The sequence below is a fragment of the Phascolarctos cinereus genome, unplaced genomic scaffold (assembly GCF_003287225.1).
Source record: "Phascolarctos cinereus isolate Bilbo 61053 unplaced genomic scaffold, phaCin_HiC Scaffold_9;HRSCAF=440, whole genome shotgun sequence".
NCBI classification, from domain to species: Eukaryota; Metazoa; Chordata; class Mammalia; order Diprotodontia; family Phascolarctidae; genus Phascolarctos; species Phascolarctos cinereus.
Window position 1 is genome coordinate 198,018,156 of NW_027556402.1, and position 14,550 is coordinate 198,032,705.

The 14,550-nt window shown below is 39.9% G+C and overlaps 1 protein-coding gene across 1 annotated transcript in view; it reads left to right on the top strand.

The window, feature by feature from the left end:
• The window catches only part of ZFYVE28 (zinc finger FYVE-type containing 28), a 214,067-nt gene extending 199,765 nt beyond the window's left edge, over nt 1-14,302 (top strand). The window contains exons 12-13 of the mRNA XM_020992212.2: nt 11,355-11,458; nt 12,428-14,302. Of these exons, the coding sequence (XP_020847871.1) occupies nt 11,355-11,458; nt 12,428-12,559 (236 nt within the window). The 3' untranslated portion in view covers nt 12,560-14,302. The remainder of the gene's footprint in view (nt 1-11,354; nt 11,459-12,427) is intronic.
• The last annotated feature ends 248 nt before the right edge of the window (nt 14,303-14,550 follow it).

Sequence of the window (14,550 nt, forward strand, 5' to 3'; positions counted from 1 at the left end):
GAACTTGGGCAAGCCGCTAAACTTCTCTGGGACACAGTCTCCTTGTGTAAAGTGGAAATTGTCTCTAAGGTGTACTCCAAGTCTGTGAGCACTTTGATAGTCACTGGTGGAGGTATAGAAACCAACAGGATATGGTCATTGCCCTCATGAAGAATACAGACTGGGAAGAAGCATGAAATACACATGCAGAAATCACTATAATACAAAATAAAACAAGATAAGGGTACAAGAAAAGTACAAAGTATTATACTAGGTCTTATGAAGGAAGGATCATTTTCAAGGGCTTGGGGAAAGAAATGTGACATATGAATTAAGTCATTAAGGATGGGGTAGAATGTCAACAGGTAGATTTAGGGAAAGAATGAAGGGACCTGAGCAGGAGGGAATTGCAACCACAGAGTGACAGATTGTTGATGGTCCTGAATGCCAGGCTAAAAAGTTTGGACTTCAGGAAGACCTGAGTTCAAATCCAACCTCAGACACTTGACACTTAGTAGCAGTGTGACCCTAGGCAAGTCACTTAACCCCAGTTGCCTCACCAAAAAAAAAAGTTTGAACTTTTTGTTTGATAAGCAGTAAGTAGTCAATGAAATGTTTGAGCAGAGAAGTAGCATAACTCACATTTACATAGCCTTTTAAGGTAAACTTTCTTCACCTGGTGATAATCAGATTAATTGCTGATTAGCTAGGAGAAGTAAGAGAAGAGTCAAAAATAACAGAAGTTTGAAACATGAGAAGAATGGGAGAATTATGGTGTAACTGGAATAAATTATAAAGTTAGGAGGAATGGATTTTGATAATTAGTTTGCTTTGGGACATGAGGATTTTGAGGGATCCTTAGGGAATTCAGGTAGGAGTTTTGCTTACAGGTGGTTGAAGATGTGATTTTAGAGCTGGGTAGAGACATCAGAGCTCAAATATAAATCTTTTGAGTAAAAAGAGAAAAAATGGTTGAGGACAGAACCTTGTGGAACATCCAAGAAGACAAAGGAGCCAGTGAAGGAGGCAGAGAGGGGAGATTACAAAGAGAAAAGGAAAATCTTGCTATATAGGTTATCTTTGAAGTCAAGGAAGGAGAAGGCCAAAAGGAGGGTATTATCAAGTGTCAATGGGACAGAGATGTTAGAGGGTAAGGACTGAAAAAAGTGACCAGATTTGGAAATCACGAGGTCATTAATGACCTTTGAGAAAGCAGTTTCAATAGATTATTGTGGAGAGATTCCAAATTGCAGAACACTGAAGATATGGATAATGAGGAAGTAAGAACATTGGTAGATTATTCTTTCAAGGATAGTGGGAAAAAAAGCGGAGAAAGATGGCTATGTTGTAGTAGTCACTGAAAAGTCTGGTAGTGATGAGGGCGGGGCCCAAGCCAAGATCTTCACCCTTTGCCTCAAAGGGAATCTGACTCACAGGCCCCAGACCCTCATCTCCCTTTGAAAGCCTTAGCTTTACCTTTTAATCTTTATTCAGATGCGCCCTAAAAGCCTTAGGCTCCCTCTTGTCTATAGGCCCCAGAAAGGCCTTCCTTTATCTCCTTTTGAAAGTCCTAGCCCCACCTTGATTTTGTGCAGATGCCTTTCAAACTTCTGCCTTCCTGTTCCTCCATTATCTATTCCCATTGTCTATTGGTCTCACCGACCTCCCCAATTAGAATTGTTACCTACACCCTTTACCCAACCCCCTTCTCTGGCCACCCAAAGTTACTTTAGTATTTAAGATCCACCTTGGCCCTCATTCAGCTGCTGAGAATCTCACGCTCAGAAGGCTGAGAACCTCTCATGCCCGCTCATCTTTATGGGCATCACCCGGCTGAGAATCTCAGGCCCACAAGGCTGAGAACCTCTCATGCCCGTTCATCCTTACGGGTGTCACCTGGCCTATGTTTTACCACTAATAAACTTTTCCTCTGGCTGAAGCAGATTTGAGTTGAATTCTTTCAGGCAGGGCCCGGTACCATGATCTTGGGGTCCCGGCACCCCAAAACCCCTAGACCTCTTCACTTTGATCGTAGTATTTCTCTCCCCCTCTATTTAAGGGACTTCAACACATTTCCTTCATGCACCCTAAACTCTTGGTTCCCCAACTTACTCATTTCCCTCGACTCCTGCACCCCACTTCAGCCGTACACACAGATGATCGTGAAGTGGTCTTGCTATCACCCACAGATGTACCACTTCCGTGTTCATGAATTCTGAAATCCTTTATCTGATCACAGTCAGTTGTTATTCTACCTCTCCTTCTGTCTTGCAACCCCAAACCCTATTCTTCATCGTCATTGCAACCTCTAGTCCTTCTACCCTTCAGTTCTTTCCCAAGCCATCACCCCATGCACAAACTAGACTGTCTTTCCTTCCCTGTCTTGAATGCTTGGTGAAGGAGTTTAATCCCACACTGTCCTCTTCTCTTGAATCTCTTAGCCCTTACTGTATTACCAGTCTTACCTTGTCAAGCCTGTCTTGGATCCTTCCCACTATTCATTGCTTTCACTCCTACACACATGCTGCTGAAGAAAGCTGAAAGAACATTTCAAAATTGGTGCCTCAGTCCACTCCAGATTTATGTTACATAACCTCAGCTGCCTACTCACTGATGTAAGGCAATCGTTTTTCATCTCCCTAGTTAACTCACTATTCTAGACAGCTCTTTGGCTCTTCATACCTTTTCATTCCTCTTCAAATATCCTACAGCTCCTCTGATGCACACCCTCTGAGCTGAGAACTTTACCTTTTATTTTACTTTTTAGAAGAGGTCATTTACTTCCTTTTTGTCCTTCTTTCTCATCTGTCATCCCTCAAATGCCTTCTGCCACTATCTCCTTCTTCACTCGTGTTTCACATAATGAGGTAGTCCTTCTTGCTCTTACATCTGCAGGTGATCCCTTTTGATTCCATCTTCTCCAGCAGATTGCCTCCTCTATCATTCCAGCCTTCTTACTTACCCTTAATCTAATTGCTGCTTTTCTCCTTCTACAAACATGCCCATCTCTTCTCCTATCCTCAAAAACCCCTCACTTAATCCATCCATTTACCATTAGCTATTGTCCCGTATTTTCTCCATTGTGGCTAAACTCCTTGCAGATTTAGCGTCTACTGGGTGCCTCTATTTCTTTTCCTCTCATTCTCTTTTTAACTCTCTACAAAATCTGGCTTCTGACTTTGTCATTCAACTGAAACTGCTCTGTCCAAAGTTACTAATTGTCTCTTAGTTGCCAAATCAAATGACCTTTTCTCAATCCTAATCCTTCTTGACCTCTCTGCAGTTTTTAACCACCCTCTTCTCCTTGATACTTGTCACTCACTCTCTTCTCCTTGATACCCTTTTCTCTCTAGGTTTTCATGACACTGCTCTCTCCTGATTCTTCTTAATTTACTTGTCCAACACTATCCTCCGTGCTGACCTCCAGTCTTTCATATCCAACTGCTTATTGGGCATCACAAACTGGATGTCCCATTTTAAACTCAATGTGTCCAAAGCTGAACTCACCATTTATCTCCCCACCATCCGGTCTCTTCCTAACTTCCATATCACCACCCTCCCAGTCACTCAGTCTTATAACCTAGGTGTCATCCTTGACTCCTCGTTCTCTTTCACTTCCTATATCCAATCTGTTGTCAAGGAAGGCCTGTCGATTTTACCTTTGTAACATCTCTTGCATGTGCCCTCTTCTCTCCTCCGACGCCACTACTGTCCTGGTATAGGCCCTCATCACCTCATGCTTGGACTATTGCAATAACCTGCTAGGTGAAGTGCCTGCCAATAGTGTCTCCCATCTTACTTAGCTTTCCATCTTATTTGGCTTTCAAAGTGATCTTCCTAAAGCAGAGCTCTGACCATGTCACACACCTCCCACTCAAATTGCAGTGGCTCCCTATCACCTCCAGGACCCTCTGTTAGGCATTCAAATCCCTTTATAACCTACCCCTCCCATCTTGCCAGTTTTCTTACATCTTACACTCCTTCGCCCATGTACTCTGAGGTCCAGTGACATTGACAACTTTGCCATTCCTTGAACAACACACTCTGTCTCCCTAACCATACATTTTCTCTGTTTGTCCTCCTTGCCAGAAATGTTCTCTCTCCTTATTCCCTCTTCCTGACTTTCCTGGCGTCCTTCAAGTCTCAGTTAAATCCTACTGTGCAGAAGAAGCCTTTCATGGTCCCCCTCAATTCTAGAGCCTCCTTTCTATTGTTTATTTCCAATTTTTCTTGTCTATGCCTGATTATATTTTGTTGCTTGTATGTTTTCTCCCCCATTAGACTGTGAGCTCCTTGAGACTTTCTCTTACTTTTCTTTCCAGTACTTAGCATGGTATGTGGCATGTAGTAGGTGCTTAATAAATGTTTACTGGCTGATGACCTTCCAGGACTATTATGAGGAGAAAATGACAAATATTTATAAAGTGTTTGGCAAGCCTAAAACTAGTATATAAATGCTAGCTCTTTGTTATTTTTAGGAGGCTAACAGGTAAAGATCAGAAGGAAGGACATTCCAAGTGTAGGGAACAGACCAAACAGAGCCTTGGAGTTGTGAGAACATAGTGTATTGTAAGGGGACAGAGAATTGTCTGAATTGACTGGAGCATAGAGTTCTCAGAGGTAAGTAAGACTGAAAAGATAGAAGGAGTGCAGGTTGGAGAGTGTCTTAAAGGCCAGGCAGAGAAGCTTGGATTGATGGGGGTGGGGGGGTAGGATCAATAGGGAATTTCTACAGATTTCTGGAAGCTATATAAAGGAGTGTTTGGAGAGGAGAGAGAAGGTGGAAAGACCTTGAGGAGGCTATTGCAGTATTCCTAGTGGGTAAAAATGAGTGCCTGCAGTTAAAGTGATGAAGTTGGAAGAGCAAGGAGCGGACTGATGGGAGAGATGTTGTGGGGGTGACTTTGACAGGCAATGGCAATGTATTAGGAGATTCGAATCCAAGAGAAGACCAAGATTAGTGACACGTGAGACTTTGTGAATGATGCTTCCTTTGACCCCACCCCACCTCCCAAAAAAGCAGTGTAACCAGGAGTAAGTTTAGCAAAAAAGATGAGTTTATTTTTAGATGCATTAAAATTGAAGTGCTGATAAGACATCCAGAATGAGATTTACTTTTTAGAGAGGAACAGTGTGTGGATGTTTTGCATGACTATGCTTATTTATTTGTCTAAATAAGGAGGGGGATGGATTTTGGAGGGAGCAGGGAGAAGTGATAGTTATTCCCAAAAAAGTTAAAAAGAAAGAAGAGGTAATTTTAAAAATCCATAGAAGAGGATAAACAGAAATTCAGGAAACACAAACAAGCAAAATAGCTTTGGAATGCTTTTTTTCCCCCACAAGTAAATCCCAGCCATCTTTCAAATTTATCCTTTTCCACAAAGCTTCCCTCGACCACTCTCCCTGAGCTGAATTCAGCTAGCATTTATCATCAGTATCACTCATTTGACACTTAACCATGGCGATAAGGACGTACGTTGCAGAAAGCACTAAGTTTGAGCTCAGAGGACCTAGGTTTAGAATTCCTGACTCTATTAGGTGTGAGGAGGACAAGTTTCTTAGCCGCTCTGTACCTCGTTTTGTTTAACCATCAAGTAAATGGATTGCACTAGGTGATCACTAAGGTCTCTTCCAGCTCCCAGTGCTGTGGTCCTGCTTACTGCCTAGCAAGTCTCTTGTATTGTTGTCTTCTGTTGTCTTCTGTTTTGACTTATTATCATTTAACCTTTTGTGTTTATATTTGTATGTTTCGTGCTGGGTAGTAAGCTCCTTACTTTTTCATAGTCATCATGGTGCTGGTGCATGGTGCAAGACCCTAGGTTCAAATCCTGCCTTTGAAAATGACTAGCTGTGTGATGATGAGCAAGTAGCTTTATTTCTTCATCTCCATAGCTTAATTTCTTTATCTACATTTCTTCATAAGCAAATTGGTAATAATAGTGCTTTCCTCACAAGGTGTGATGAGGATCAAATGAAATGGTGTATTCTCATTGTATGTGTTATAAGGTTTGAAAAAAAAACAAAACACTGTTCTTTCAAGTCAGCAAACATGCAAGGTGTTTTAATCTTTAACCTTTATTAAGACTTTTGGGATATCCTGTATATGAGGCCACTTTGAGGACAGGTATCACATACAGGTTGTTCCAAAAGTCCTACTGAAATTTTATGCTATTAAAGCTTTACAAAAAATTTTTTTACAGCTTCACCAAGACTTTTGAGATACTCTCTATTATACTTCTTTATATGTCTTAGAACAAATAGCACAATGTCGTGTGTGTAGCAGGCACTGAATGGCATTGGAAAGGCAGCATTAGATACTAGATAGAGCCCTGGAGTCAGGAAGATCTAAGTCCAAATCCTTTCTCAGACACTGTGGGACCCCAGATAAGTCTCCTAACCTCTCTGTACCTCAGTTTCCTCATTTGTAAAAGGTGGACTCAATAGCTTTAAATCCATGATCCTATTACACACTGGATTTAGAGTCAGGAAGACCTGACTTTGAATGGAGCTAGACGATTACTTGTCAGGGATGTTACAGAAGGGGTACAGCAGGTAGTGTCAACCAAATGACCTCTGAGAACCTGCCTAAAGAACTTCTGTGATTTAATTTGATTCAGTGAGAAGCAAAAAAAAATCTATTTATGTTTGACTTCAAGAGCATTTTTTGGACATTCTGTGAAATGGCAGAATGGCAGATCTGGGAGGGACCTTGGAGACTACCTAATCCAACCCCTTCATTTTATAAACAAGTAAACTGAGGCTCAAAAGAAGCAAAGTGACTTGCCCAAGGTCACACAGCAACAGAGCTGGGACAGAATGGGTGCTGAGAATTCCTGAATCCCAGTCTTTTCATGACACCCCAGTCCCACTGCCTATTGAAACCTTTTTTTTAGGTTTTTGTTTTATTTTTTTGCTTTTGTCTTGTTTTTTGTACCAGTTCTATCCCTCCTATTTTAACTGAAGAGGCTATAGAGAGGTCCATAATCCTTGCCAAGGCTAACTTCTTCCTGATGTGCCTTTTATTTATTTATTTGTTTGTTTGTTTGGTAAGCGATTGGGGTTCAGTGACTTGGCCAGTGTCACACAGCTAGTAAGTGTCAAGTGTTTGGTCTGAGGCTGGATTTGAACTCCGGTCCTCCTGACTTCAGAGCCAGTGCTGTATCTACTGCACCACCTAGTTGCCCTCCCCCATGTGCTTTTTAAACCATCCCTTCCCTGACTGCCTCACCAAAAAGCAAAAAAAAAAACAACACAAAAAATCCATCCTTTCCCACTCCAAGACCCCCCTCCATTGAACTCTACTACTCTCTCAAGAATCTGCTATTGCTCCCTTTCTCCTGACTCCATCCTTTCTATGAGCAAACTTGCTCAGGTTCCCTCACTTATTAAACCATCTGCCCTTCACCTTTTTACATTCTTGAGCTATTGTCTCCATCTCTATAACCTGTGCTTCTGTTTCCTCACTACTTACTTAGTCACCAGTGCCTTGAAATCTGAGTTCCACCTCTACCAGTCTACTAAAAATGCTCTCTCGAAAATCGCTAGTAACATTAACAAATTCAACGAACTTTTCTTGGTTCTCATCTTCCTTGCATTTGATACTACTGATGCCAATCTTTATTTTACTACACACACACACCCTTGCTATTCCTTTCTTCCTTGGCTTTGTTGACAGCATATTCTCAGGCCATTACTTCCAGGTATCTCTCCTTTTCCTCTTCCTAAAATGAATTTGGATATTTCCTAGGCTCTGTTCTTAGCTCTTTTCTCTCTCTCCCCTCTTTCCATTTTCAGTATTCTTTCTTATAGCTAACATTGTCACCCCCCCCCTTACTGATAACTCCAAAAAATTTATGTCTTCTAACTCGACCTTTCTCATTGGTCCCTGACCTACATTTCTACTGGACATCTCCATATAGATATTCCATTAGTTCCTAAAACACAACATACATAAAACTAAACTTTCTCTTAAAACCTGCCTTTCCTTCTGACTTCCTTATATCTGACACCAGATATACAATGACATCAAAGGTCAATCAACCATACACGTTTTAAACTTCTATTCCTCACCTTCCATATCCAGTCAATTTTCCGGTTCCTTTGATTTTTTCCTTCAAAATACCATATATGCCTTCCTTTCCTTTCTTTTATCCCCCACAAGACTGTCACATTTTTTAAATAAATATTTATTGATAAGTTTTGTTTTTACATTATTTACAATTCTCAATGTATCTCTTCTTACTTCTTGAGAGAAATCTCTTACAACAAAGAAATTTTTTAAAAAAACAGTTCAGCAAAACTCACATTGAAATAGTCTGGCAACATATTCAGGGCTCCACACCCATAGTTCTCCTACTCCAAAAATACATTCTTATATCACTTCTTTGGGAACATGCTTGGTCATTATAATTTCACAGCATAAGTTTTAATTACTTTGTTCTTGTCATTCTTGGCATTTAAATTATTATAGTCACTGTGTGTATTGTTTTCCTGCTTCTGCCTTTCTGGGCTGGGCCTGACTCAGGCCAGTCCCCTGGTAGTTTAAGTACAATATTGGAACAAAATGAGACACTAGTAGGTCATTCAACAGTTAAAAAAAAAGAGATTGCTCAGCCAAAGCAGAAGTGTATTCAACAAGGATCGTCACTGAAGACACTTCAAGCTGATTCGGCTAAAGGAAGCTCATTTGCCGGAGTTACCCCTTCATGAACTCAGCATATCCTCTGGAGCTCCTTATGGCTGCTTTGAACCCAGGCAAGAAAAAAGTATCCTCAGCAGCCCAAGCCTGTAGTTCTTTGAGTTAAGCAAGTGGACGGGAAGGTCTCAATGCCTTTTAAGGAAAAACCAGCCTTACTTGCATGAGGAGGAGGGGTTAGGATACTGTTCCTGCCACAGTTTGTTTCACTTTGCACCAGGTCACATATGTCTTCCTCTTTGCTCTCTACACACACACACACACACACACACACACACACACACACACACACACACACACACACACAAAAATCATGTTTCTTATGCACAGTAACATTCTACTAACATTATGTATCACAGCCTGTGGAGTCATTCCACATACAGTGGGTACTTTGTTTCTAGTTCTTTGCTACTACAAAAAAGTGCTGCCATAGATATTTGGATGCATATGGGTGGGACCTTTCTTTTTGTCATCAACCTCCCTGAGTATATACCTAACCTTTAACCCTATCAAAGGGCATAAACATTTTAGTCACTTTCTTTGCATAATTCCAGATTGCTTATGGTTGGACCAATTCAGAGCTCCACCAACAATGTGCCTTAGTGTCCCTATTTTTCCATAATCCTTCTAACATTGCCTATTCAGAATTTCTTTGGCTGTCTTCCAATTTGTTGGATGTGAGACAAAACTTCAGGGTTGTTTTGAGTTGCATTTCTCTTAGTGTTGGTGATTTGGAGAGTTTTTTCATGTGGTTGTTAACAAGTTGTGGGTGTTTTTTTTGCTGTTGGAGTTAAGGGACTTGCCCAGGGTCACACAGCTAGTAAGTGTTACGTGTCTGAGGCTGGATTTGAACTCAGGTCCTCCTGAATTCAGGGTCGTGCTCTATCCACAGCTGGCCCACCCCAGCAATTATTCTTAAGAGATGTGTTTATTTACATCCTTTTACTGTTTATCTCTTGAGGAATGAATTTTGGTCTTATAAATTTATATTATTTCTATTAGTTTCCTACATATATTGGATATCAAACCTTATCAGAGATATTTAGTAAATATTTTTTCCTAGTCATTTGTTCCTCTATATTCTAGTTGCATTAATTTTATTAATGCAAAACCCTTTCAGTTTCTTATCGTAGAAGTTATCTATCTTTTGAAATTGTTTCTCTCTCTTGTTTGATTAAGAATTCACCCCATTAGGGGCAGCTAGATGGTGAAGTGGATAGAGCCCTGGCCCTGAAGTCAGGAAGACCTGAGTTCAAATCCAGCATCAGACCAAACACTTGACACTTACTAGCTGTGTGACCCTGGGCAAGTCACTTAACCCCAATTGCCTAAAAAGGGGGAGAAAAGAATTCACCCCCTAACTGTTGCTGTAAAAGTCATGTGACCTTCCTATTCTAATTTTTTGTGGTATGTTCTTTAATATTCAGATCATATGGCCATTTATTATGATGAAATAATGTAAAATGTTGTTCTAAATCTAATTTGTGACAGATTTTTTTTTCATTTTTTCCTAGCAATTCTTGTCAAATAGGAAGTTCTTTTCTAAATAATTTGCATTTGGGTTTTTATCAAATGCCAGGCCGAATTGGATTATTGTTTATTCTTCATTGTCTAGTCTATTCCATTGACCTACTTTTTTATTTTTAATTAATACTAAATATTGATTACTGCTATATAATATAGTTTGTGTTATAGTCCCCTGCTTTCTCTCCTTTCTGTTTTCTACAGATAAAGCTCTCATTAATACCCACCTAGATCATTACAATATCTTCCCATTCCTATATCCTACTACTATCTTTAAACGTTAAAATCCATGTTATCCTTCACTACCAGTGCCACTTCCTCCATAAAACCTCCCTGATACCCCCCACCTCCAACCTGATCAGAAGTGAGCATCTGGTCCAGACCTGGTCGTACTTTGTATTTCTGTTCTACACTTGCCTACTTTGTATTATAATTATTTGTGTGTATAGCCTTTGCTTGTCTGTAAACTCATTGAGGACAGGGTCTTTGCTTACCTTATCTTCTTGGTTCTCACTGCCTTTACCTAACAGTTTTCAGCAGACAGAATGCAATCAGTATTTCATATTAAATTGAACTGACTCAGTTCTCCTTGGGAACCAGTCAATTGCTGTAAATTCTAAAGTAGTTTGTTGAGTATGAGGTATCAGGTCATTGCTGGCTGGACTCCTCCACTGGCAGCTCAGAACCAGATGGAATACATTGATGTATTTGAATGTTGGGTGTTTTCTTCTAGGCTCTTGACTTTAGTACCATTTGTACAACAAATTTTGGAAATCTGAGAGGTGATGGGAAAAGGGTAGATCCTCCAGCTGTGTTTTTGAGACAGATGTAATTTCCAACACTAGTTAAAGAGCCAGAGACATTTTTCTGTGTATTTTTTCAACAAGTATAAATAAAGAGAGGAAGGCAGAAAAGGGAATTAGGAACCCAAAGGTTGCTGTCTCTGTCTGTTTATCTAAATCAAGCCTCATCGTCCAACCTGTTATGCTCTTGAACTGTGTATGTGTAGAACAGATTCCACTTGGTGCCTCAACATTTGTACTTAGAGTGAGTGCCTTCAGTGCTTCTCCCCCAACAGTGACCAGCAATTGGTTGGGTTTCTTTTCCTCCCTTCAGCTTGTTGCAATATCTGCTCTGGCTTTTCTGTTTTGGACAGATCCTCCTGAATGGGTACCAGATGAAGCCTGTAGCTACTGCACAGCATGCAAAGCACCTTTCACTGTCATTCGGAGGAAGCACCACTGTAGGAGCTGTGGCAAGGTACTGAGCTCAAGAGGGACATGTATGTCACTGATGTCAGTGGGGAAGAGAGGCCAAAGGGCTATAAGTGCCCAAGCTTTGAAAACAGTGGGATTTCCACCTGGGAAGCTCTATTCCCTCAGATACCTAAATGTAGATTGAAGACAGCCTTTCAAGAGACTCTGAATAAGAGAACCTGAACAAAGTGTCAGGTGCCTCCTCTTAATTCCATGGCCAAGAGCCCTGCCAACACTGCCTAGGATTCATTTATTCCAATAGCCTGTACTACTGAGGACAGATTGGATTTTTGGCTATAAGACTACCATTTCAAAAAAAGAGAGCTGCTTTTAGAACTAGAAGTGATGAGACAATGAAATATAATAATTGAAATAGCAAAAGATCAAGATGGCTGCCACCAAGCTAAATTACACCAACAAGAAGCAAGCAAAGCAATTTCTTTTGAGGATATATGCATGTTACAGTAATCTGAACAGTCATTGTTTAGGGAGGAGAATTACTAAAAGCATTCTTCTAAAATTTCTTAGCCCAGGAAACCAAATATTGTCAGTGAGTTTTGAGTTCCCCATTATCAAGGTATGCTTAAGTGATTTATTGATTTTTCCATATTACTATAGAAGGATCCTATAGGAGGGTTGCATTACAAGGTAGTTTGCCTAAATTTTGGGTATATGAAATAGGCAGTGGAGCTAAGGAATAAGTTTAAGTTAATTTTTTAAAATATCAACTTATTTATTTACATGGCATCTCTGAGCAAAAATGTCCTAGTAAGTTCATTCCTTACCTATTCATGTCCATTTTGGCCACTTTCCAGAAATAAAACTTAAAAAGATGACTAGGAAAAATACAGTGAAGCCCACAAAGGGAGTTAACATTCCTTAATGGAAGCCCAGCTTAAAGGATCTTAGAGTGGGTGGCTGATGCGCAGAAAGTAAACCTGTGTCAACAAACCCCTCTCTTTGTGTGTTTCAGATTTTCTGTTCCCGCTGCTCTTCCCACTCTGCGCCGTTACCTCGTTATGGTCAGATGAAACCTGTCCGTGTTTGCACTCACTGTTACATGTTCCATGTCACGCCATTTTACAGTGACAAAGCTGGTATTTGACATATTACACTAGTGATCTATTTAATGGAGTCATACATGGACTAAAATTCTATGTGACTTAAGCCAAGAATTAACTGGAAAGAAGGCCCTTGTCAGGAACATGTAGGCTTTAAGCATCCATCATAATATATTTTGTACAGATGGTTTTTATTGCATTTTCCTAAGCTGCTAAAGGGAACCATGGGGAGCCTATAGCACTGGGGCTGCAATAGTCTTCCACACATTTCTAACATGAACATGATGATGCCATATGATATGGGAGACACACACTTACTGAAAAGAGAGGGGGTCCCTGTTTAAGCTACCAAGGCTTGCATTGCTGCCCGTCTCCCAAACACACATTTGTGTCCTCCTTATAGTAAACCAATTCCAAACTGCTCACTGGCTTCTGACAGACGTTTTCTTCCTTTTGCTGGCTAGCCTTTTTAGTCAATACACTCTGGCCAAACGTTACCAGATTCACACGGGATATTTACAGAGGCAAAGTTATCTTTGAAGCAAAGAGGAAGCTCTTGAGTTTCCAGAGCTGTTCCTTGCTGTTGCCTTTTGTTTGGGAATCATAGCAATAACTCTGATGCTCTACTCTTTTATTATTACCTTGTTTTGCATGGGGTGGGTATTTTTGAGGATTCATTATATCTGATACCATTTCTTCCACCTCTTGGTTGTTTGAAAAAATGAGAATAAATATGAGAGTTTTATTTATATCATTAATAACAATAATAAAGAATAAATGCCAAGGGCATTGGTAATTGGGGTGAAAGTTCAGTACAAAATACTTCTTTTTATTTTTGGAAGTTTTGCAAAACAAGGGCACTGTTATATGTGGGGCTGTTTATGAAACCAAAAATATTTAAAAGACAGATATTCAGACTGTCCATTTTTATTCAAAAAGGCCTAAACATTTACTTACACTTTAGGGATGCAAAACCTGCAATATATCATTTATGGCATAATTTTATAAATCATTTCTTAGTCACTTATTTTTCAATCAGATGCAGGCCTGTCTTAGGAGAATGTGTTTAAACTAGTAGGAAAATAACTTGTTGTCCAAAGGGGAAAATACACACAGTAAGTGATTTTTTGTACAGTAAGAGGTTTATTTTCCAAAGTATCTGCCCTAAGTTTACCTACCAGTAGAGTGAAGAATTTGCCTTTACCAGACTCCAGATTTTGCTTTCTTCGACATCCACACTGACATGCAGTATTTCATCACAAAAGACGCGGAGAGTTGACAAGAAAACTGCGTGTTCTTTCCTTCAGAAAAGGATCTTACTCGGCAAGGCAGACAACGCTGGTCCCTTTCCACGGTTTTCTGCCCCATGCAAACTGATCAGATAAGATTCCCAGGTTTTCTTGGTTTCTTAGTTCTGTTGTCATTTGTATAACATGGAACCCGCATGGCGTCAGGCATAAGAAATGCACTCGAGTGCTCAGTGCAGTGTTAGTCATGTTATCATGTCTGCTCGTGGATTTCATTTTGTTTCCGTTTTGTACTTTCCCTTACCCAGTCCTAAAGAGGGGATCTCAGTGATGGCCCCAGTTTTTTTGGCTCAGCATGATGCAGGTCTCTCATGCCAACAGGAAAACTGAGGAGTATGGTACCAAACAGTGATACCTATTCAGGCTTCAATCTCAGGCTTCACATTGCAATGATTATTGCAGTTTTATTTTTGAGAAATGACAAATCTAATGCTTCTTTTATAGGATTAATAAATAAATAAAATTTAACTGTGACATTAACATGCACAAAAGTTCCTTCTTCTGTAAAAAAAAAAAGTCTTATTTGATGGAGTGAATCTTATTTATTCCAGCTTATTTTTATTCTGTAAATGCTGTAATTCAAAATCATTTACATATATATGTACATATATATATATGGGTCTCAGACACTATAGTTTCTTATGTAAATACAGACTCCTATTTCTTTTACTGAAAAGCACAATGATTCTATATCAGTACTAATATGCATTTGTCTCAGAGAAGACTTT